Source organism: Astatotilapia calliptera, chromosome 1 (assembly GCF_964374335.1).
Source record: "Astatotilapia calliptera chromosome 1, fAstCal68.1, whole genome shotgun sequence".
Taxonomy (NCBI): domain Eukaryota; kingdom Metazoa; phylum Chordata; class Actinopteri; order Cichliformes; family Cichlidae; genus Astatotilapia; species Astatotilapia calliptera.
This window is the reverse complement of record NC_137422.1, coordinates 30,409,768-30,427,908: the sequence shown is the minus strand read 5'-3', so window position 1 is coordinate 30,427,908 and position 18,141 is coordinate 30,409,768. Positions and strand designations below refer to the sequence as shown.

Sequence of the window (18,141 nt, the reverse complement as noted above, 5' to 3'; positions counted from 1 at the left end):
ATAGGCTCGACCGAAGCCCTGAACAGAGTTGTGATTGTGGCACCACCTCAGAATGCTTCAGTTGTGCTTGGACATCCTGCCGTGATGGAGTGTATGGCTCAAGGCCAGCCGAAACCACTGGTGTCCTGGAGCAGACAAGGTAATACTGGCAAATTATCTTACACTTTTCTCTCTGTGCCTCTTAGCCTATTGTTTTTGTACTCTACTGCATCTGTCTGTCATTATCAGTGCCTCACTCGCCGTTTATCTGCCAAACACACGCAAAGAACAAACATCAGCAAGTGAGGATCAGATTTGCAGTAGCTGCAGGTGTAAAGTTGATATTAGCTGTCTCTTGTCAACTGCTTTATCCTGCATTGAGTCATGCTTTACATAAGGTGATTTGTCACATCAATTCATTCGCACCTCCACCATTTGTCCACACCCACCCATACACACACATGAAATGTTAATGGGGAAAAAATCCTTTCACATCCTGTGACTCAGCAACATTTGAATTTGCAAAGAATCATTGTTAGAATCAATTCTTAGAAGACTATATATGCATTGGTCATTCTGGTTATCATTTGCAACGTGGCCATTGGAGCTTAAATACTGACCATTTCTTTTTCACCTCGTATTTTTTAGTTGGTGGCCATAAATCCTCCTCAAAATGGCGGACAAAGTAAATAAGGGTCTATATAGTGAATAGGGAATGATTTCACACAGAGCCTAGGAGTGTGCCAATGCAGAGAGCTCAGTGATCCCAGACTGAAAAGTCACAGAGCCACCTGTTGGTCAGTTTTTGTGATTACAGGTCAAATCCCTCCATGCTCAAAGCAACATCTCTGTCTTTTGTGCTGTTTCTCAGGCAACTGAAAGCCTGCGAAATGAGCTAAATTTTTCTCAAGGCCAGTGTCCTTTTTCTCCCATCAGCACGATCTCCTTTGTTCTCTCTTGCTTTCTTCTTTGATCAGACGGAAAGCCCATGTCTACTGATGTGGTCGTCCTTGCAACAAACCTGGTGATTAGAGACACAAGGCGTCACCATGCTGGTGTTTATGTCTGCCGAGCCAACAAGCCCAGGACCAGAGAGTTTGTCATTGCTGCTGCTGAGCTGCAAGTACCCGGTAGGAGTTGTGTTATGTTCTCTATATTAAGATTAAAGCTTTTTCATGGAGACACCAATGTCAAAAGGTTGGTTCTCAATTTAAGGCATTTCTGAAGGAGCACTGGCTTTCACATAGACCTCTGTTCATTAATCAGGAGGAGGAGAAAGAAAATAAGGAATCATACATAAACCACAGTCTCTTAAATCTTCAATAAATATAACACTCTCCGTTATGGAATTGTTCGTCTAACTGCTAATGTTAATGTCAAAGAGCTCTTTTAAAAAGATGGGCATGCCTAGCTGGTGTCTGTTAAATTAGATGAATTAATATATTATATTAAAGATGGACTATTAAAAACCAAAAACCAAAACTAGCAAGCTCATTTTGATTTTAAATTGAAAATGTGTTTTACTTAGCAATTTTAACTTTGGCTTGAAACATTTAACATAAATGTGTCTGGCCTTCTCACTTGCTGGTGAATATCTATAAACTGACATTCGGTTTGATTTTTGGTACAGGAAGTTCTTCACTCTCTGGTTCATGCTTCTTCTCATTTTTTGACAATAATTAAGTAGTTATTATTAATATTATTATTATTATTACTAATAGTAGTTGTAGTAGTAGTAGGATTAGCAGTATACTGTTTTGTAAGACATGTCATTCACAATGCAAGTAAAGGAGGCAAAAAGACTTCTGCATTGCATATTGGGAGGTGTAGGCTAAAACTTAGAGTTGTGATAGCTTCATGTTACTTTAAAAAACATGTCTATAATAAAACTGAAAGATGCACTTCTTGCAAATTCCATGCACCTACTGTTATTAGTTTTCTCAAAAATGTTTTATTAGATGTTTTCTCTTCTTTTTCTAAGGGTCCACATTAAAATCTCATTATCATGAAAAAAGTACAAGCGCTAGGTCCCTCCAGTTTTTTCATGGTGAAGATCTGGTACTCTGGCTCTATGAATTTTCATTAAAGTATGCTTTTCCTCAAGTATGACAACATGTACCAAATCCAAATGAGCATTTTTAGAGAAAGCCTCTTAAGGAAACAAGGCTATAAAAATGCCTACAAGCCTACCTACATCTGTTGAAATACTTGACAGTAGGGACCTGAAATGTTCCATAGTTCCTATTAACCCACTTAATCCCAAATTTTTCCTTGCAAAATAAGTGCATGCATTTTACATGCACTTTACATGCACTACACACAATATGTGCAATTGTAATAGGGGGGTTAAAACGGCAACAATTGTCGCCGGTGGGATTAAAAGGGTTACGAAGTGTATCTTTCAATTTTTTCAGGCAAAGCTGAGGTGTTCAGATGGTAGCCACTTCATGAACTGACATGGAATGACCTCAGACTTTTTCTTCTAATTCTCCAGCCCCCCCAGTGATTCTTCAGGGCCCAGAGACAGTGTCCCTCTCCCGGGGAAACACAGCCAGGTTTTTGTGTAACAGCTCTGGAGAACCTCCTCCAGTGTTGCACTGGTTGAAGAATGGCCAGCCTATAAAGTCATTCAGACGAGTAAAGACCCAAAGCCCCGGAGTCCTGCTAATTAACCAGCTGGCTCTGGAAGATGCAGGCTACTACCAGTGCATAGCAGAGAACTGGCTTGGCACAGCCTGTGCGACTGCCAGGCTGACGGTCATTGTGAGGGAAGGTCTGCCCAGCCCTCCTCGCCACCTTTCTGCTACACCATACTCCAGCACAACTGCCCTGCTCAGCTGGGAGAAACCTGAGTACAACTCAGATCAAATCATTGGCTACTCGGTGCACTGCCACAGCACTGCAGGTCTGTCTTTGTGTCACAAATCTGTGTATGTGAGGCCACATGGCAAGCATGCTTACATTTGATTTGAACGTTTTCAACTTTCAGGCTCTGATAACGGGGAATATGAATTTGCAATGAACAATGACACCACTGAATATCTCTTCAGAGAGCTTCTGCCCCATACTACCTACACATTATTTGTGGTGGCTTACTCTCCCATGGGTGCTAGCAGCCCGTCTCTGCCTATCACTGTAGAGATGCTGGAGGATGGTGAGTAATCACACTGATATACAGATAAAATAGAGCTGCAAAGGTATAGTAAGAACAGCCTGAGTTGCTTCAGTCACTCAAAGAAGATATATTATAAGCTTGTCAACCTTGCAACTACTCAGGACATTTAAGCGCTCATGAGTCATTACTATTGTTGCACGCGTCAGATTCCATTCAGTCTTTTAAATCACGTTTAAAAACGTATTTGTTTGATCTGGCATTTAAGGCGAATTAGGGTAATTTACATCTGGCTCTGTATTTAGATTATGTAATTATCTTATATTTTATATATTTGTAATTTATATTTTATTGTGATTTTATTTGTACTGCGATTTTACTGGAAAGCACTTTGGTGTACTTTGGTCTTAAAAATGTGCTATATAAATAAATTTTGATTGATTGATTGATTGATTGACTATTAGTGGTATCACTGAAAAAGATGTAGTATGTAAACTCAATTGAGCATTTTCCTTTCAACTGTTATTCAAAGTGCAATTCAAATTTCCATACCATTGCCACATAAATGCAGTACACATTTAATTAAACATTAAAAAAAATCTTGTGATGCTTAAAGTTTGACAAAATATGAATTGGACAACTTGTGTTTTTCTTCTGTCCAGTAACCATGCACATCTATAGCATAGGTTTCTTATATGTGTCAGAAATCTCACTTGATTCTTTTTTTCCTTCTTGAAGTGCCAAGTGCCCCTCCTCAGCTGTATATAGCTAGCACTTCCCGCACAGACGTCAAGGTGAAGTGGCATCCGTTGTCCTCAGAGCAGAGTCGTGGAGTTGTTACCCACTACCGCATTGAGTACAGCATTTTAGATCAGCGTAAGTGTCCTAACATAAGCTGCACAGAGAAAACAAGAAATACTAGCAGCTGACTCGTCGCACCTGTTGCCCAATAGCACTTTGGTTAATGTTCTTACATTTCTGTTGCTTTCTTGTTTGCCACTTTAATGACTTTTAATATAATACCTTTTTGTTTCTCAATACTTTTCATTTTCCATTGATTTATACATTAAAGTTTCTTTAGGTTGCATTTACTCAGTTCTTGAATGACAGTGCAAGTTGCCAAAACAAAATGCGAAAACCTTTGACGCATCTCTTATTCTTTGTATGTTATTAATGTAAATTATTTTTAGTGTGTAAGTTATTAAATGCAGAATAGTTCAAATAATTATTAAAACAACTTAATAGGAGTAATGTTAATCATATTTATGAAAAATAGAGCCCACATTCCATAGAACATAAAGAGAACATTTACATTTTATATGTCTAACAGTCTGCTCATAGAAGAATATTTTTTAATCATCAAATATCTTTATCAGTCTTAAAAATCCTATAATAGTGGTGCTCTATTCATGGCTCACATCATTGGTATGTGTTCCCACAGCGGACTCTGTGTTTTCCATGGAGGTGGGGGGGAATGAGACACATTTTACACTGAGAGGGCTGCAACCCAGCCAGACTTACCTACTGAGAATAGCTGCTGGAACTGCCATTGGCTTTGGGGTTCCTTCCGAGTGGGTTCAGCACAAGACACCTCCCATTGATAGCGATGACAGCATGGGTAAGAAAGACATTAGATAATAGTTTGCTTAACAAACATAGTTTAAAGTGAAATGTTAAATATTTTCTACATGATTAAAATAAACTGAAATAAACTTCCCTAAAGTAAGGCAATAAACTGCATCTTTCTTCTTGAAGGCACAGTTCATCTTGAATTTCTTCTCTTACCAGTAGAACTCTTTATCCAGATTGTTCTGGTGCAATTTGAACTGGCTCACTATCAGTACAAAATGATGGGTTGATTTTCAGGGCAAACTGCCAGGATATCTTCATATTAACTACTTTTAACACCATCTTCAAATACAATATAAGTTATATCTAGTGTGCTAGCTCACCTACCAATGTGTTAGCTAACACTGAAGCTTTGCAAAGGACGATGCCATTAAATATTTATATCCTGTCATACTGTCACAAGCCTCTCATCACAGATAGATGCAAGCTTAATTCTGCACATTCTGACATCATTGGCAGGTTTAGTTCACCACAAAACCATTCTTGCACAAAATTGCTCACAACAAGGATGTTTTTTGGGTTTTTTTAGTTTTTTTTTTAGTTTGGTCATCATTTCATGAAAGAACCGAGGCTGCTGAATTTTTCAAGCTGAGCCATTTAATTCCATCATAATAGAGAGAGGACAGACATCTCAATACAGACAATAGCTCCAAAATCAAGTAAATCACACCTAAATAATCTAGATCAATGATGGGAAATTAATTTTCCAATGGAGCTAAATAAGAAACTGGGCCTGTGTTGGAGAGCCGCACCAATAAGCCATCAACAACAGTCCCAGATAGATAATATTAGATGCCTGAAAAATAATATTGGACTGAAAAATCCCTCTGTAACATGTCTCACAACATTAACAACTCTAAGTAATTAGATCCATGCATGGGCACACCCTTCACTCTCCTTTCTCCTGGTTTTGGAACTCACATAACTTCACACTATACTATAAAACACAGAATAGATGAACTGCCTACTGTACTCATGGGATATCAGGTAGCAGCACTATAAGCATCTTATGAAATTATAGCTGTCATGAAAGTCTGATGGTTCATTTAAATAATACATGTATCTGGAATTAATTCCTTTTTTTTTTCATTTTTCATTTTTTCAAGTGATCTTTGCTCCTAATGAGCTGAAAGTTAGAGCCAGTGTGAACACACTTAATGTCACATGGCAGCCCTCACCCAATCACACGTTGGTCTCTGGTTACAAGCTGTCCTGTCGAGAAGTCGAGGCTGAAGAGACGGCCAATGGGGAAAGGACGACACAGACACACACCATCAGGCTCCGTAAGAAGGCTAGATATCATCTCCTCACTGGGCTGGGTACGTTTTTGGAATGTTTGATTCAAGGCAGATGACTGCTGGGTTTTTTATTTACCCCTGTCCTTGGCAGAAAAGTAAAATGAAAAGTAAAAAACAAAAAACAAATTCAACATTTCTTTGAAAAATATCATTCACGTTAGAGCATTTGGCTACAGGTACCACCACAAATGCCCATTGTTGTTAGCATGCACCATCCTTAGAGATCTCTAGTTGTGCATAATAGGAATATCATTGTGTCTCCTTCTGTTCCTGTATATTGGTATCAGGCCCTGACCGACAGTTTGAGGTGAGGCTATGGGCATTCAATAAACAGACAGATGGAGCAGCTGCAGTGTGGAAGGGAAAGACAGAAAAGCCTCATGCACGTAAGCCTTCTTTTTGAATCTGTACATGCACAAATAAATGAATGAATGCAACACATTTATGTCTTGACCTTCATCACCTCTATGGTGTGATGAAAAAGAAAACAAAAATTACACTTTCCAAGAATCAAAGAAAGTAAAGCTCACTTCCATGTTAAAGCACCAACAACGCCTGGGCCACCACCTCCATTGCCCCCGAGCAATATCCAAGCCACAGCCAACAGCTCTACTTCCATCTGGCTGCGATGGGAGAAACCGCGGTTCAACAATGTACACATCATCGACTACACAGTGCGCTGCAGCCCAGCAGGAACCACCAACGCATCCATGGTTTCCTATTACACCAGGTCAGAATACCAGGCTACACATGTGAAATTCAATGATGTTTGCAATATGTAAGCCATATTGCACCTGAATGGCGCAAATCCTGATAAAGTCACTTTGACTAAGCCTATTTAAAAGTGGTCTTAGTAACTATAAAAAGGACTTTAATAAGAACTCTAATACTCAGATAAACATCTTTAGAAATAACGTATAACCTCAAGAGATGTAATATTGTTAGAATGAAATTGGCCCTAAGAATTACAGATCCCTGTGTTTTTTTGTACACTCTTGGTATTTGAACTGATTAACCCTCTCCCCTTGAAAACCGCTTTAAAAACACCTGTTTGCTTGCTTTCTTTTCTAAGAGCAGCTTGGATTCATTTCTTAAAAGAAACTGTTTTCTATTCACTAGCAGACAGTGTATTTTCATTATCAGTCTTCAGAGTATATAATTAAATGTCATATTAAAAATAATATGACATTTAATTCTAAAAGTTCTTAGATGTATTTCTACAAGTTTTCGTCTATATTGACATGATAGCAGCACATCGTTGCTGCAGATTTGTCAGGTGCACATGTGAGATGAGACTCTCTCATTCTATCACATATCAAAGGTTGTCTGTTGGTAACTATGAAGGCCATTTGAGTACAGCGAGCTTATGTTCAGGACCAGAATGATTTGAGCTTTGTGGCATGGCACGTTATCCTGCTGGAAGTAGCCATCGAAAGATGAGCACACTGAGGTCAATAATTGACAAACAGTATCTGCAACAATACTCGGGTAGACTATGAGATTGAAGCCATTATGCCTCCGCCAGGCTGAACTATCGACATTGTCAAACTATCTTTTTGTTTACTTCAGATTTTGACCCTACCATCTTCTGTTGCAGCAGAAATAAAAACTCATCACACCAGACAATAGATGTCCAATCTTCTATTGTCCAATTTTGGTGAGACTGTGCAAATTATATCCTCAGTTTCCTCTTCTTAGGCAGGAGTGACACCTGGTGTGGTCTTCTGCTGTTGTAGCAGAAGACCACTGTCATTTAAGACGGCACATGTGCGTTTTTCCATGTGATTTCGACATAACCTATACTACTACCCATTCAGGACTCTCATCTTTGTATATTCCAGCTCTGCACAAGAGATTTTGCTTGGGGCACTGAAACCCTTCACTCGCTATGAGCTGGCAGTGCAGTCTAATGGAGCAAATGTGGTAGGACCCTTTAGCGGCACTGTGGAAGAGTCCACTCTCACTGACCGTAAGTTTTCAGCTTCAACCTGGATATTTCAGAGTTGGTTTTCTGTATGCTGTTGATGAAAAAAAAACAAGCACTAAATCTACTGTAGATGGTTCTTGACACATATTTGGTTCAAGAACTCATATTAAATATGCACTTCAAGTGAATCCTCCAGCCATCAGGTCTTCTTTCATGTATGTGAAGCAGAGAAATGAAAAATCCTTTCTTTCATATTGTTTGCGGTCCACTTGAGTAAGTCACTTAACCATAACATCTCATGAAGAACTACTCTGAGCCAAAAGAGAAAATGTGCTTTTAAATGCATATCAATGTGTGGGACCCTGTTTCCTGCAGAAATAGAGAGTACATGACAAGGAAACTACAATATTTCTTTCTTTCTTTTAAGTGGGCAAATAAAAAAAAGGAATTGTGTATATTTTAAGCCCTCCGTAATAAATTCATCTCAAAATAGAGTTATAAAATCTCCTTCCTACCCTTTAACAGGTGGCAGACGAAGTTCACTCTCATTCATTTCTAAGGTTTTACACATGAGAGCAGAATTTAAAACAAAAATCTAGCCCTTTAAAATGATTTAAACACAACCTCAGATGAACAACACATGACATACTACATGATGTCAGCCAAAATGCAGAAGCAGTGTATGATAAACTAAGTACACTCCATGGTTCAGTAACGTTTAAAACCACCTTTAGCAACAATAAATTCAAGTAACTTGAAGTAATTATTTACTGTTTAAACTAATCAGTCTCTCACATTGTTGCGGAGGAATTTTGGCCCACTCTTCTTTACACTGTTGCTTCAGTTCTTTAAGGTTTGTGAGAATATATTTATGCACGGCTTAAGGTCTTGCCACAGCATTTCAATCTGATAGAGGTCATGACTTTAACAGAAACTTGCTGCACCTTATGTTTTTGCAATCCTGTTGTAGATTTGCAGATTGACCTGTGATGTCCCTTTTCAGCCAGGTTTTAGCTGGCAGACGGCCTAACATTTGACAAAGGTTTTGTAAAGATATGCTCGGTTTGGTGTTCTATAGATATAATGGTGTGCATTATTTGCTGTGCATAAACAGAAATCTGTTCATATTTTTCTTTTACCCTTTTTGGACATTATTTACTGTTTGCTACAGCAGCAAAAGTCAAGAAATATTCAGAATTACCTCTAAATAATAATAATTAAAAAATTGCATCTAAAGAAAATAACATAATGAAAATGTGCAAGATTTAACCTTTTGATTTAAACATATTCCAAAAGGCACTATCTTAGTAGGAAACTACTAAAACCCCTGCTTTTATACTTACACTTGCTGACTGATCATCAGTAGCAACCAGGTGCTGCTAATCAAGTGTGTTTGATTAGCAGCAAGGGTGCACCTCACACACTGCTTCTGCTAGCAAACCTATACAAACAAACATACATACCCTACGATCATTATTGTTTGATGCCGATATGTTATATTGTGCCATAATATTATATATTATGACATTTCATTTAGTGTTTAATTGAGCCTTCAAATGTACAAATACGTACGATTGCAGGATTTGTTTAAAATATTTGTATATAACATGTCCTAGGGAAGGCTTATGCAAAGTTTCATCAAGACTGATCCACCTATCTTGGAGGAGATGGGGAATATACAAACATGCATGCATATATGCTCCGATCATTATAGCATAATGATGATATTGCCTTGGTGTATTATGTTACGTGTTGTCGTTCATCTTTCAGGTCATGTTTAAATAATTTTAGAACCTGCTAAGGACCAGATGGTTTTTTTTCTGTGTCCTGATAAACAAAAACACAGAACTGAAAAATAGTGCACTTTTTTCATATGACTGTACCAACACACCCCTTTATAAAAGTTGAGCTTTTTGTTGGATTAACTTATGATTATTATGCCAGTTTTATTAAATTGTGTCAATGTTCTTCTCCAGCTAGCAAGGTAATTGTATGCAGTTCATCCTCAGATGGTGCAGCTTATGGGTATGAAGGTGTGCGCTTGTGGATGCAAGTGAGTGTGTGCTCATTCATGTAAAAATCAGCATGTTGGCTGGCTAGTGGTTTGCAAACATAGAAATAAGCAGGCGGTGATAATGACTGACAGCTCTAATAAAACACCCAAGTGTAGTAGTAGCTCTCACTCTGGCCAACAACTTCTCTCCCAGATGTGAGTGATAAGTGCTGAGTGGGCCACTTTTAATAATAACATTGACACCAGTAACCCCATCATGCTCTCCACTACTGTGTGTGATCACCTGGGCCCCTTGTCCTTTCTCCTATTGCCCTGCACGTCCCTCTCTCCTGTACCCAGGTGGTAGGGACATGAGGACACCGATGGTTGTCACACAAATATCAAATCCCCCACAATGACAATATACATTCTCCAGCTGTGAGGCCTCATTTCTGGGCTCTAATTACTGACCTGACCCTCCCTTCCCCTCCAGGGCCTTCCACACCTCCCGAGGAGCTGCAGCTGACTACGCTGGACTCCTCGTCGGTGCTGGTGAGCTGGCACCCTCCACTGGAGCCTAATGGTATCATCATCAGCTACTGGATTTTGTACAGTGGCAACCTCAGTGAGCCAGAGCATTTATGGAAGAACGTCTCCCAGGATGGTGGGTGTTTCTTTTCATGACACATAAACAGCATTAAATGTATATTTTATTTTTATATTTACAGTAATATTTGCTCTCTCTATGAGAGAACACATTATTTTGCCTTTTTTAAGATTTGTTTTCTCTCTCACAGGGAGTATTACCAGTGTAGAGGTCCAGGGATTGGCCAGTGGCACTAGATATTTTTTTAAGGTGGGGGCATCTACTGAGGTGGGGCCAGGGCCTTACTCACCTATAAAGGAAGTTCACACAAGCCATCAAGGTATGTGTCAAGCAGAGGTTATATGGGTTATATAAAACTGCAGTTTTGCAAACCATGAAAATGCATTATTTTCATGGTACTGTAAAAGATTTAATGTCGTTTTATATAGTCCTGTGGGAAAGCAGAAGTTACCGGTTTCCTCTGTTTTGTTTTCTAATCTTTCTCGCTGTGTTACAAGCACACATACACTCTTAATGATAGTCTCACACTTCCTGTATATGCACATAGTCCTTCTAATTAAAATAAGTAATTTGTCTCAGCTGGCAGAGAAAGACTAGCTTTCCATAAGCTTGTTATTTCTCTTCTCCTAGTCTGCATCTTAAATATATTAAAATGTCAGATATCAAAGGGTGGCTTCATCAGTGACCCCAGGGTTAATTTTCAATTACTGCTTTGTGTACATAACAGAATTTGCTATGAATGTACTTTCTTTACTCTCATGTCAATTTGTGATTAGGCTTGCAGTCTCACTACATACTTTTTAATTCCATCAGTCAGCGTTTTAGCTTTCGTAATTATTAAATGCCCTGCTTTTCTTTAAACACAGAGCCATTAACTTCCCCAAGAACTATTAAGGATTAAAGCACGAGTTAGGAGTTATGCTGAGGACATGGTATCTGGAATATTTTTATCAGTGCTAGAAGCAGCAAAATGCTTTTTTGTTTTGTTTTTTTCTTTTCAGGCAATTGTCCTAATAAAGAAAGGTAGAGTAACAGTTTTTTTTGTTCATATGGGCTTTAATAGTGTTTGCAAATAGCAGTGGAAGTGGGACTCAGGTAGCTAGTCGGCTGGGAAAGAGAACTCCTGCCATCTGTTTCCTCTCCTCTTCTAATCTAAAGTGCCAAAAACACGCAGCATAAATTCATTTTAATGAAGGTCTGCTCTTAAATGTTGCCCATCGCTTTGCTGCTATAAGCTTGACTTACCTGAAGAAATCAGTGCATTTTAGCAGGCCTTATATAACAGACCTGCACAAGTTTTACAAATAATAGTATTTTTGTACAATTCATGAATCTCAGGTAGCAGATCAAATATCAAAAGTTATAGTCAGTATATCTGGAAGAGCAAAAAAGCCCTGTTGTTTATACTAATAGATTTTTTTTCTATTTCCATGTTATCTCAATTTTTAACAGAGCTGGACATCCATGCAGTGACAGGCATTATAGTGGGTGTGTGCCTAGGACTGATATGCATCCTCCTTTGCATGTGTTTCAGCTTTCGTAACAGCAAATCCAGGTATGATTACTCTAGAGTTTTAGCACTCATACAGTGGCTTACTTGTTTTACTGCTTATGAACAAAAGGACACGTAAAATAGAATGTATCTGTGTGTTAATGTTTGCTCTAAATAGGGAGCTATCTGGGGTTCTGGACTCTACAGCTGTGATATCTCAGTATAAGAGAGGAGGCTGCCCCATTCCCTCCAACATACCAGAGTGCAGCAACAGCTATGAGTTGGAGACATTGATGCCAGCAGGTAGCCAAGAGTCTGGTCAACCGCCAGCAGAGGCCCCAGAAGAGCAGAGTCTGATGGCAAGTGATAATCCATTGAATGGGGAAGGTGATGCCCTTGCACCTGAACCCAAGGTCTACATCTTCAAGGGGAAAGTTTATTTTTAGATGGGCATTGGATATTTTCTCTCTATGTGTTGTATATATAGAAACTTTCCCCTTTTTTCATTTTTTTTCTTTATAACTCTCACATTTTGTTGAGGGAAAATACTGATTCTGGTGTTTCAACTATGTTGTTCATTTTATAGGCTGCCTGGAACGGCTCTGTAAGCCATAACTGGGCCAACAGAATCACAAGATACAAAGACACCCTAATAGAAGATTCTCCAACACTCGTGAATGGAGCTCTCAACATGCTAATCACTGATAATGGCATGGTAATTTATTGAACAAAATATGACTTACATTGTATATAAGGCAACAACTGTTCTCTCAAAGACTTTCTCCAACTGTATTTCTAATTTACAGTTTAGTAAACCCAGCCGCACATCACATGTTGCTAAATCTTTCATGCTTACACCCTATTAAACTTTTAAATCAACGAATAATACATTTCAGAATGAGGTTAACAAAATTTGTAACTGGTGATTGATTTTACCACCTGAAATCATTATTTTCACTGCCAGATGCTATCATAAACATCAGGCTAATTAAGCTAAATTTAGCTGCGACAATTGACTTTTTAATGCATCCAGTCTCTAAATGAGGACTTTAATGTGCATTGGATGGCTTTAAACAGTAGATAATGTTGTTTTTATAAAGTAAAATATTGTTTTCAAAGACTATGTCCCAAGTTGCACATCACCAGGGCAGCATATTCACCTCTTTGAGCTATAAAAAAAGAGGGGAAAAAAGCATATTTTTTGCATTTAATCTCAGCGCTAGTTAATTCCAACATTAATAATTTGTTTATTAAATGTAGTTAGTTAAGTACTTTGTTTTTAGCTGATGAAGCTAGTTAGCTGGGTATGCTAAGAAAAGTAACATCCTACATTAGCACAGGCATTGTGGGTAAATGAACAAATGAAGAACTGTCAGAGAATTCATTTGTTCGGGGTGATAAACTAATAAAAAGAAAATCTCATGTAACAGTGACACTGTTTCATTGCAGGAAGAAGATAATTTGAGTACATCCATGTGCAGTAACCAGGTTGAGGCAGAAGTCATTGTTCATTCTGAGCTTTTGGACACAGGGAGGGAGAAAGAAGAGGAGGGCTATCAAAACACAGATTCTAACACCACCTTGGGACCCTCATTGTCAGAGGAAAAGTATTCCTCTTTGAGCCAGCCGAGTTCGCAAGAAGAAGAGGAACATCTAGAAAAACTGTCACTATCCCAAAGCTCCTCAAATCTTCCCTCAGTAAAGCTGGTGGCTACTTACAATGGGGAAATTGAAGATACAGGACACCAGCTGACTGCAGACACAGCACCACATCAGGAAATGGGTCTAACCAATGGTTTCCATTCTCCTAAGATTGTGCTGAGGTCAGAGCGTCTGGAAAATGGGGACTCTAGACACTGTCCATCTGCAGCAGGGAAAGCCATCTCTCCTGGCCTGTCCCCTTCCCCCTTTGTCAGCACCGGACTTGTCCACTCTACCTCAGCAGCACACAGTTATCTGTGCCCATAGCCTCTGCATGCAGGGCATCAACCCCATATGGATTTTCTTTTATGTACCCAGGAAAAAAAAACCCAAGGATTATTTTTATGCACCTCATTATTAGCTTTCTTTCTCTTCCTTGCAAAGTTTTATAGGTACTTTGAATCCATTGTTTCATACTTGTGTATATAGAGTAAACATATACGGTATATTTTTAGTGGTAGAGTACTGTATATGGGTATGCATTCTCTATCATTGCAACCACAGTTTCCTCTGGGTCTTTCCTATCCATAGGAAGGAAAAAGATTTAACCAAGCAGACGGACATGAATTGGAGAAGGTATTTCTCACTGTGTCGTAAATGGCTCTGTTCCACTCAGGAATGAGAAAAGGCCAGGAATTTTCCGTGAGTGAGTGCTTGGACAGGTTATCATCACTGATGAATGGATTGGAAGCACAGGGTCTCCCTGGGTTTGGTAGTGTGGATGCTACTTTAGTGTGGCACTTAGGAATAAGCCTTAAAGAGTATCTTCACACTCTGCAAGTGCAGAACACCTGTGCCTCTCTCCAGCCACCTGCTGTCTCAGGGTCCACAGCCACACACACACACACATACACACACATACAAACACACAGAAAGCTAAAAACCTCGCTAATTCCTCGATATTGCATGTAAAATTCAAACAGTCATGTGTAAACACACATTTAGATACATTTCATGACTGGAATGTGGGGGTCTTAGGTGCCTAATTATTCTAGGTGCATTTATAACCTCTGTATATTTCTAAATATTACATTGAGTCCAAGTACAAAAAATGTCAATTGGAAACATATGAAGTATACAGATGTGGAACGTGAAGTATTCTTTTCCAAAATGCCATATATCCCTGTGGTGTGATTTTGTAATCCAGGGACAATTGAAAAGTAAAACATGTTTTCTTTTGGTTTTTATATGTCATTTATGGAATTATAGTATTTAGATGTTTATTTTGGTATTGGTTTGTGTTGATGGGAGTACTAGAGGAGGTGTTACAACTGTACATCTGTAGTCCACTCTCCTTTCTTTAGCTCCTAAATGGGGATGCACCATTGTCCCTACTATTGTCAAGATACTGTGCCATTGTGTCAAGATACTTTTTTCCCCTCTGTAAATGTATTTTTAATATGAAATACTTGCCACAATTCAAAGTATATAGTGTATTTGACTTGATTCTGCCTGACTCAAAATGTCCACAACTCTTTGCATTGATTTTGACAGACATCAACAAGATCAGCTAGAAAGGAAGGAAAAAATATACAGTGCTTAACAAATTTATTAGTCAGCCAAAAGTGTGGTTTATGCCATTGCTGAACCTGACTAACAGTACTGATACCTACCCAAATCTTTTTTTTCTGTAACGGACAGTATGTACAATCTCTAATTGAAATCATATTTCTTATGTTAAATTATAAATATTGTTGTTAGCAATGAATTTTCAAATTTACTATTATACAAAAAAAACAAGCTGAAGAATAGTAAAGCCAAATTACAGTTATCTAGCCTTCATGAACACAAAAAAATAGTTTTAGTGGTTGGATGTTATAATATGCTTTATAAATTTCTGATTTCTCAGAGATGTTCAGTGAGCTGGTCGACATTTGGGTATAAAAATACAAAAATTATATATTTAGTTTTCAATGTGTATTTAACAGACTTCTAAAATATTTCTGTTTTCTTGTTTTTATGACAGGTCATCTAATAAATTTGTTCAGCACTATATGGGATCCATTTTTTAATGGGTTTTTTTTATCTTTGAAATTGTTCCTTTTATATTCAATCAGTCATTTTCAAAATTAAAACGTTCATATTACAAGCAGTGATTCAGCATCGGTTCAAGGAGGGTAGAGACTGGTGCATCCCTACTTCTTATCAACAGCACTACCTCATTTATTTTCAGGACGGTTTCCAGTGTGATTTAAGTAGTTTTATGTAACTAGCACCTTTTGAGATCTTATTCTTAACTTGTCTGATTTTACAGCATTTAATATTTGAAGGAATAATCGTCCTGCAGTGACTGTATGTGTTATTTCAAACTGGAAATTATGTCTCTTTAGTGCGTTGCAGCTTCCTCTCAGATTTCAAATAGATTGTGTCTGTCAGTGTAAAGTTACCCTTTCCTGCAACATTGCTCTACTGAAAAAAAAAATACATAACCCTATGGCTTTGATGTGATGCATCTGAAACTCATCCACCCAGTGGCATGTGGTTTCAGAACTATACTTCCAGTCAAAGTAGAACCAAATACAGGAACGTTCTACCAGTTTCTGTAATCCGGTCATTCAATCCAATGTTAGGGTTTTTATTGGGTTCTAATGATAAACAAAATGTTGGATTATGACTTTTTTGAATTTAAGTTGCCCTAAATATAAGGTAAAATTGTGAAAATACTTGAAGCAGGCTATCAAATTGGGTTTTTTTCTTGCCTGCTTCAGGTCACTAATGTATAATAAGAGTTCTGGCCTGGATACTTAGTGCATGATGACAAGGACGTGCGACACTCATTACTCATCAGACAAAGTAATTCATAGCTACAGATGGCTCAAGTCTTTGCATACCTTTTACAACTTACATTTTCAAAAGGCTTTATCAGGTGCTTCACTTCAAAAAGAGAGTTTTTAAAATGATAATACTGTTCTGGGGGGACTTTTCTTTTTTTTTTCTTTCTTTTTTTTTTCTGTAGATTCAACTCTAAAACAATAGCAGGTCCGCAGAGCTTGTGAGCAGTAATAATAATGTCATCTATCTCAAAATATAATCTTAGCATTGAGTCAAGCCCTGTTTATGATGTCTCATCTTCTCTCAGGTTGTTTTTCTAGCAGTGATAAAGGAGCTCAAATACTTCAGCAGCAGAAATGTAAATTGTTGTTTGTTGACATTAATGAAAAAAGCTCAGTGTGTTCAGTGTTCCTGCTAAAAATGCTTTCCTTGCCAAAATTTCTCAAAAAATTTTTTTGCCTTGACCTTTATCTACCCAACATCAAAGTATGACTGCCATTTATTTATTTATTTTTCACATACAATAGCAGTCATTTACAGACAGAAATGAATGTGTGGAAACCCTGTGTGAAACATTGATTGGAAATTAATTAAGAAAGAAAGTGATATTTGTTGCATCTGGATGATTCACTGCCAGTTACAGAAATTATTATTACACATCTTCAAAATGCCACATTAAAAAGGTCTGGCACTCAGTTTAAGGTTTGTCTAACCCACTTAAGTGGTCCATAGAAGGCAAATCAACCAAATGCTCACATGGTAAAAAATTGCTGCTGCACTATTGTGCACACAAGTCTAAACTGGTAAGCATGTTTTACATGTGACCATTTTCCAAACAGTGATTTCCAAGCAGGTTTCCTTTTGCTAGTAAAGTAGCATACCTGCTATGATATACAATTTAAAGGTTTAGTGAACAATGCAGCCACAGCTTTCTGACTCGTGCTTTAAGATTTGCCTTTTATAAAAGTTAAAGCAAAGCACCAACTTTTTTTAAATTTTATTTTACACGCGAAATTCACTGTTACTGATCTCTACTTAGCGCCTACTCTAAGTAGGTATCCTTAAAAGGCATGTATGTCCTGAATACTGGCAGAAACATTCTCAAAAGCATTCCAGTTTGATATCTTCAGCATACCTCTCTCAGTCCAAGTCAGCCATGATGAGCCATGCTCAGAAAAGAAGTACTAATTCACTCATAATGTGCAACTTCTGTTTGGATAAGCTTTGTGTTTGGATGGAAATCACTGAATCAAGGCAATGTTAGAAAATCACAGTGAAAACGTACAATGACAAAAAAAAATCTTATGAGCAAAGATTTAATGAAGCTCACAACTATCATTTTCATTTTCAAAACACTGCACTGAATGTAGGTGCTGTTCTTTCAGACTCTATTGTCACTGCACATAAAGTGTAGCCATAGAGATGGTATATTCTCTATACCAATGCACCATTTTTTGTCATGGACAATTTAAAACAATTGAAAATTAGTTAGTTTGTGCTTGGGAGTTAATCAAGTAAAGACACCATCAGATCCACCATGAAGGAATTTAATTTCATGACGTTGCAGTTGCCAAAATCTTAGGTAGACATAGTTTAATGCCCCCCCCCCCCCCCCCCCCCCCCCAACTGAT

General features: G+C 38.0%; 1 protein-coding gene and 1 long non-coding RNA gene across 2 annotated transcripts in view; one reads left to right on the top strand and one right to left on the bottom strand.

Moving 5' to 3' along the window:
• The window catches only part of igdcc4 (immunoglobulin superfamily, DCC subclass, member 4), a 53,171-nt gene extending 39,032 nt beyond the window's left edge, over positions 1-14,139 (top strand). Inside the window, exons 5-20 of the mRNA XM_026172734.2 lie at positions 5-139; positions 957-1,109; positions 2,474-2,884; positions 2,969-3,133; positions 3,830-3,967; positions 4,533-4,709; positions 5,827-6,039; positions 6,306-6,404; positions 6,562-6,748; positions 7,860-7,987; positions 10,432-10,602; positions 10,736-10,864; positions 11,998-12,100; positions 12,216-12,396; positions 12,624-12,752; positions 13,487-14,139. Of these exons, the coding sequence (XP_026028519.2) occupies positions 5-139; positions 957-1,109; positions 2,474-2,884; positions 2,969-3,133; positions 3,830-3,967; positions 4,533-4,709; positions 5,827-6,039; positions 6,306-6,404; positions 6,562-6,748; positions 7,860-7,987; positions 10,432-10,602; positions 10,736-10,864; positions 11,998-12,100; positions 12,216-12,396; positions 12,624-12,752; positions 13,487-14,005 (3,038 nt within the window). The 3' untranslated portion in view covers positions 14,006-14,139. The remainder of the gene's footprint in view (positions 1-4; positions 140-956; positions 1,110-2,473; positions 2,885-2,968; positions 3,134-3,829; positions 3,968-4,532; positions 4,710-5,826; positions 6,040-6,305; positions 6,405-6,561; positions 6,749-7,859; positions 7,988-10,431; positions 10,603-10,735; positions 10,865-11,997; positions 12,101-12,215; positions 12,397-12,623; positions 12,753-13,486) is intronic.
• Positions 876-6,032, bottom strand: LOC113025222 (uncharacterized). Its single transcript, XR_003272770.2, has 3 exons — positions 5,899-6,032; positions 4,613-4,682; positions 876-1,000 (listed from the first exon to the last, which is right to left on the bottom strand). It is a non-coding gene; the product is annotated as an uncharacterized LOC113025222 (long non-coding RNA).
• Positions 14,140-18,141: the final 4,002 nt, after the last annotated feature.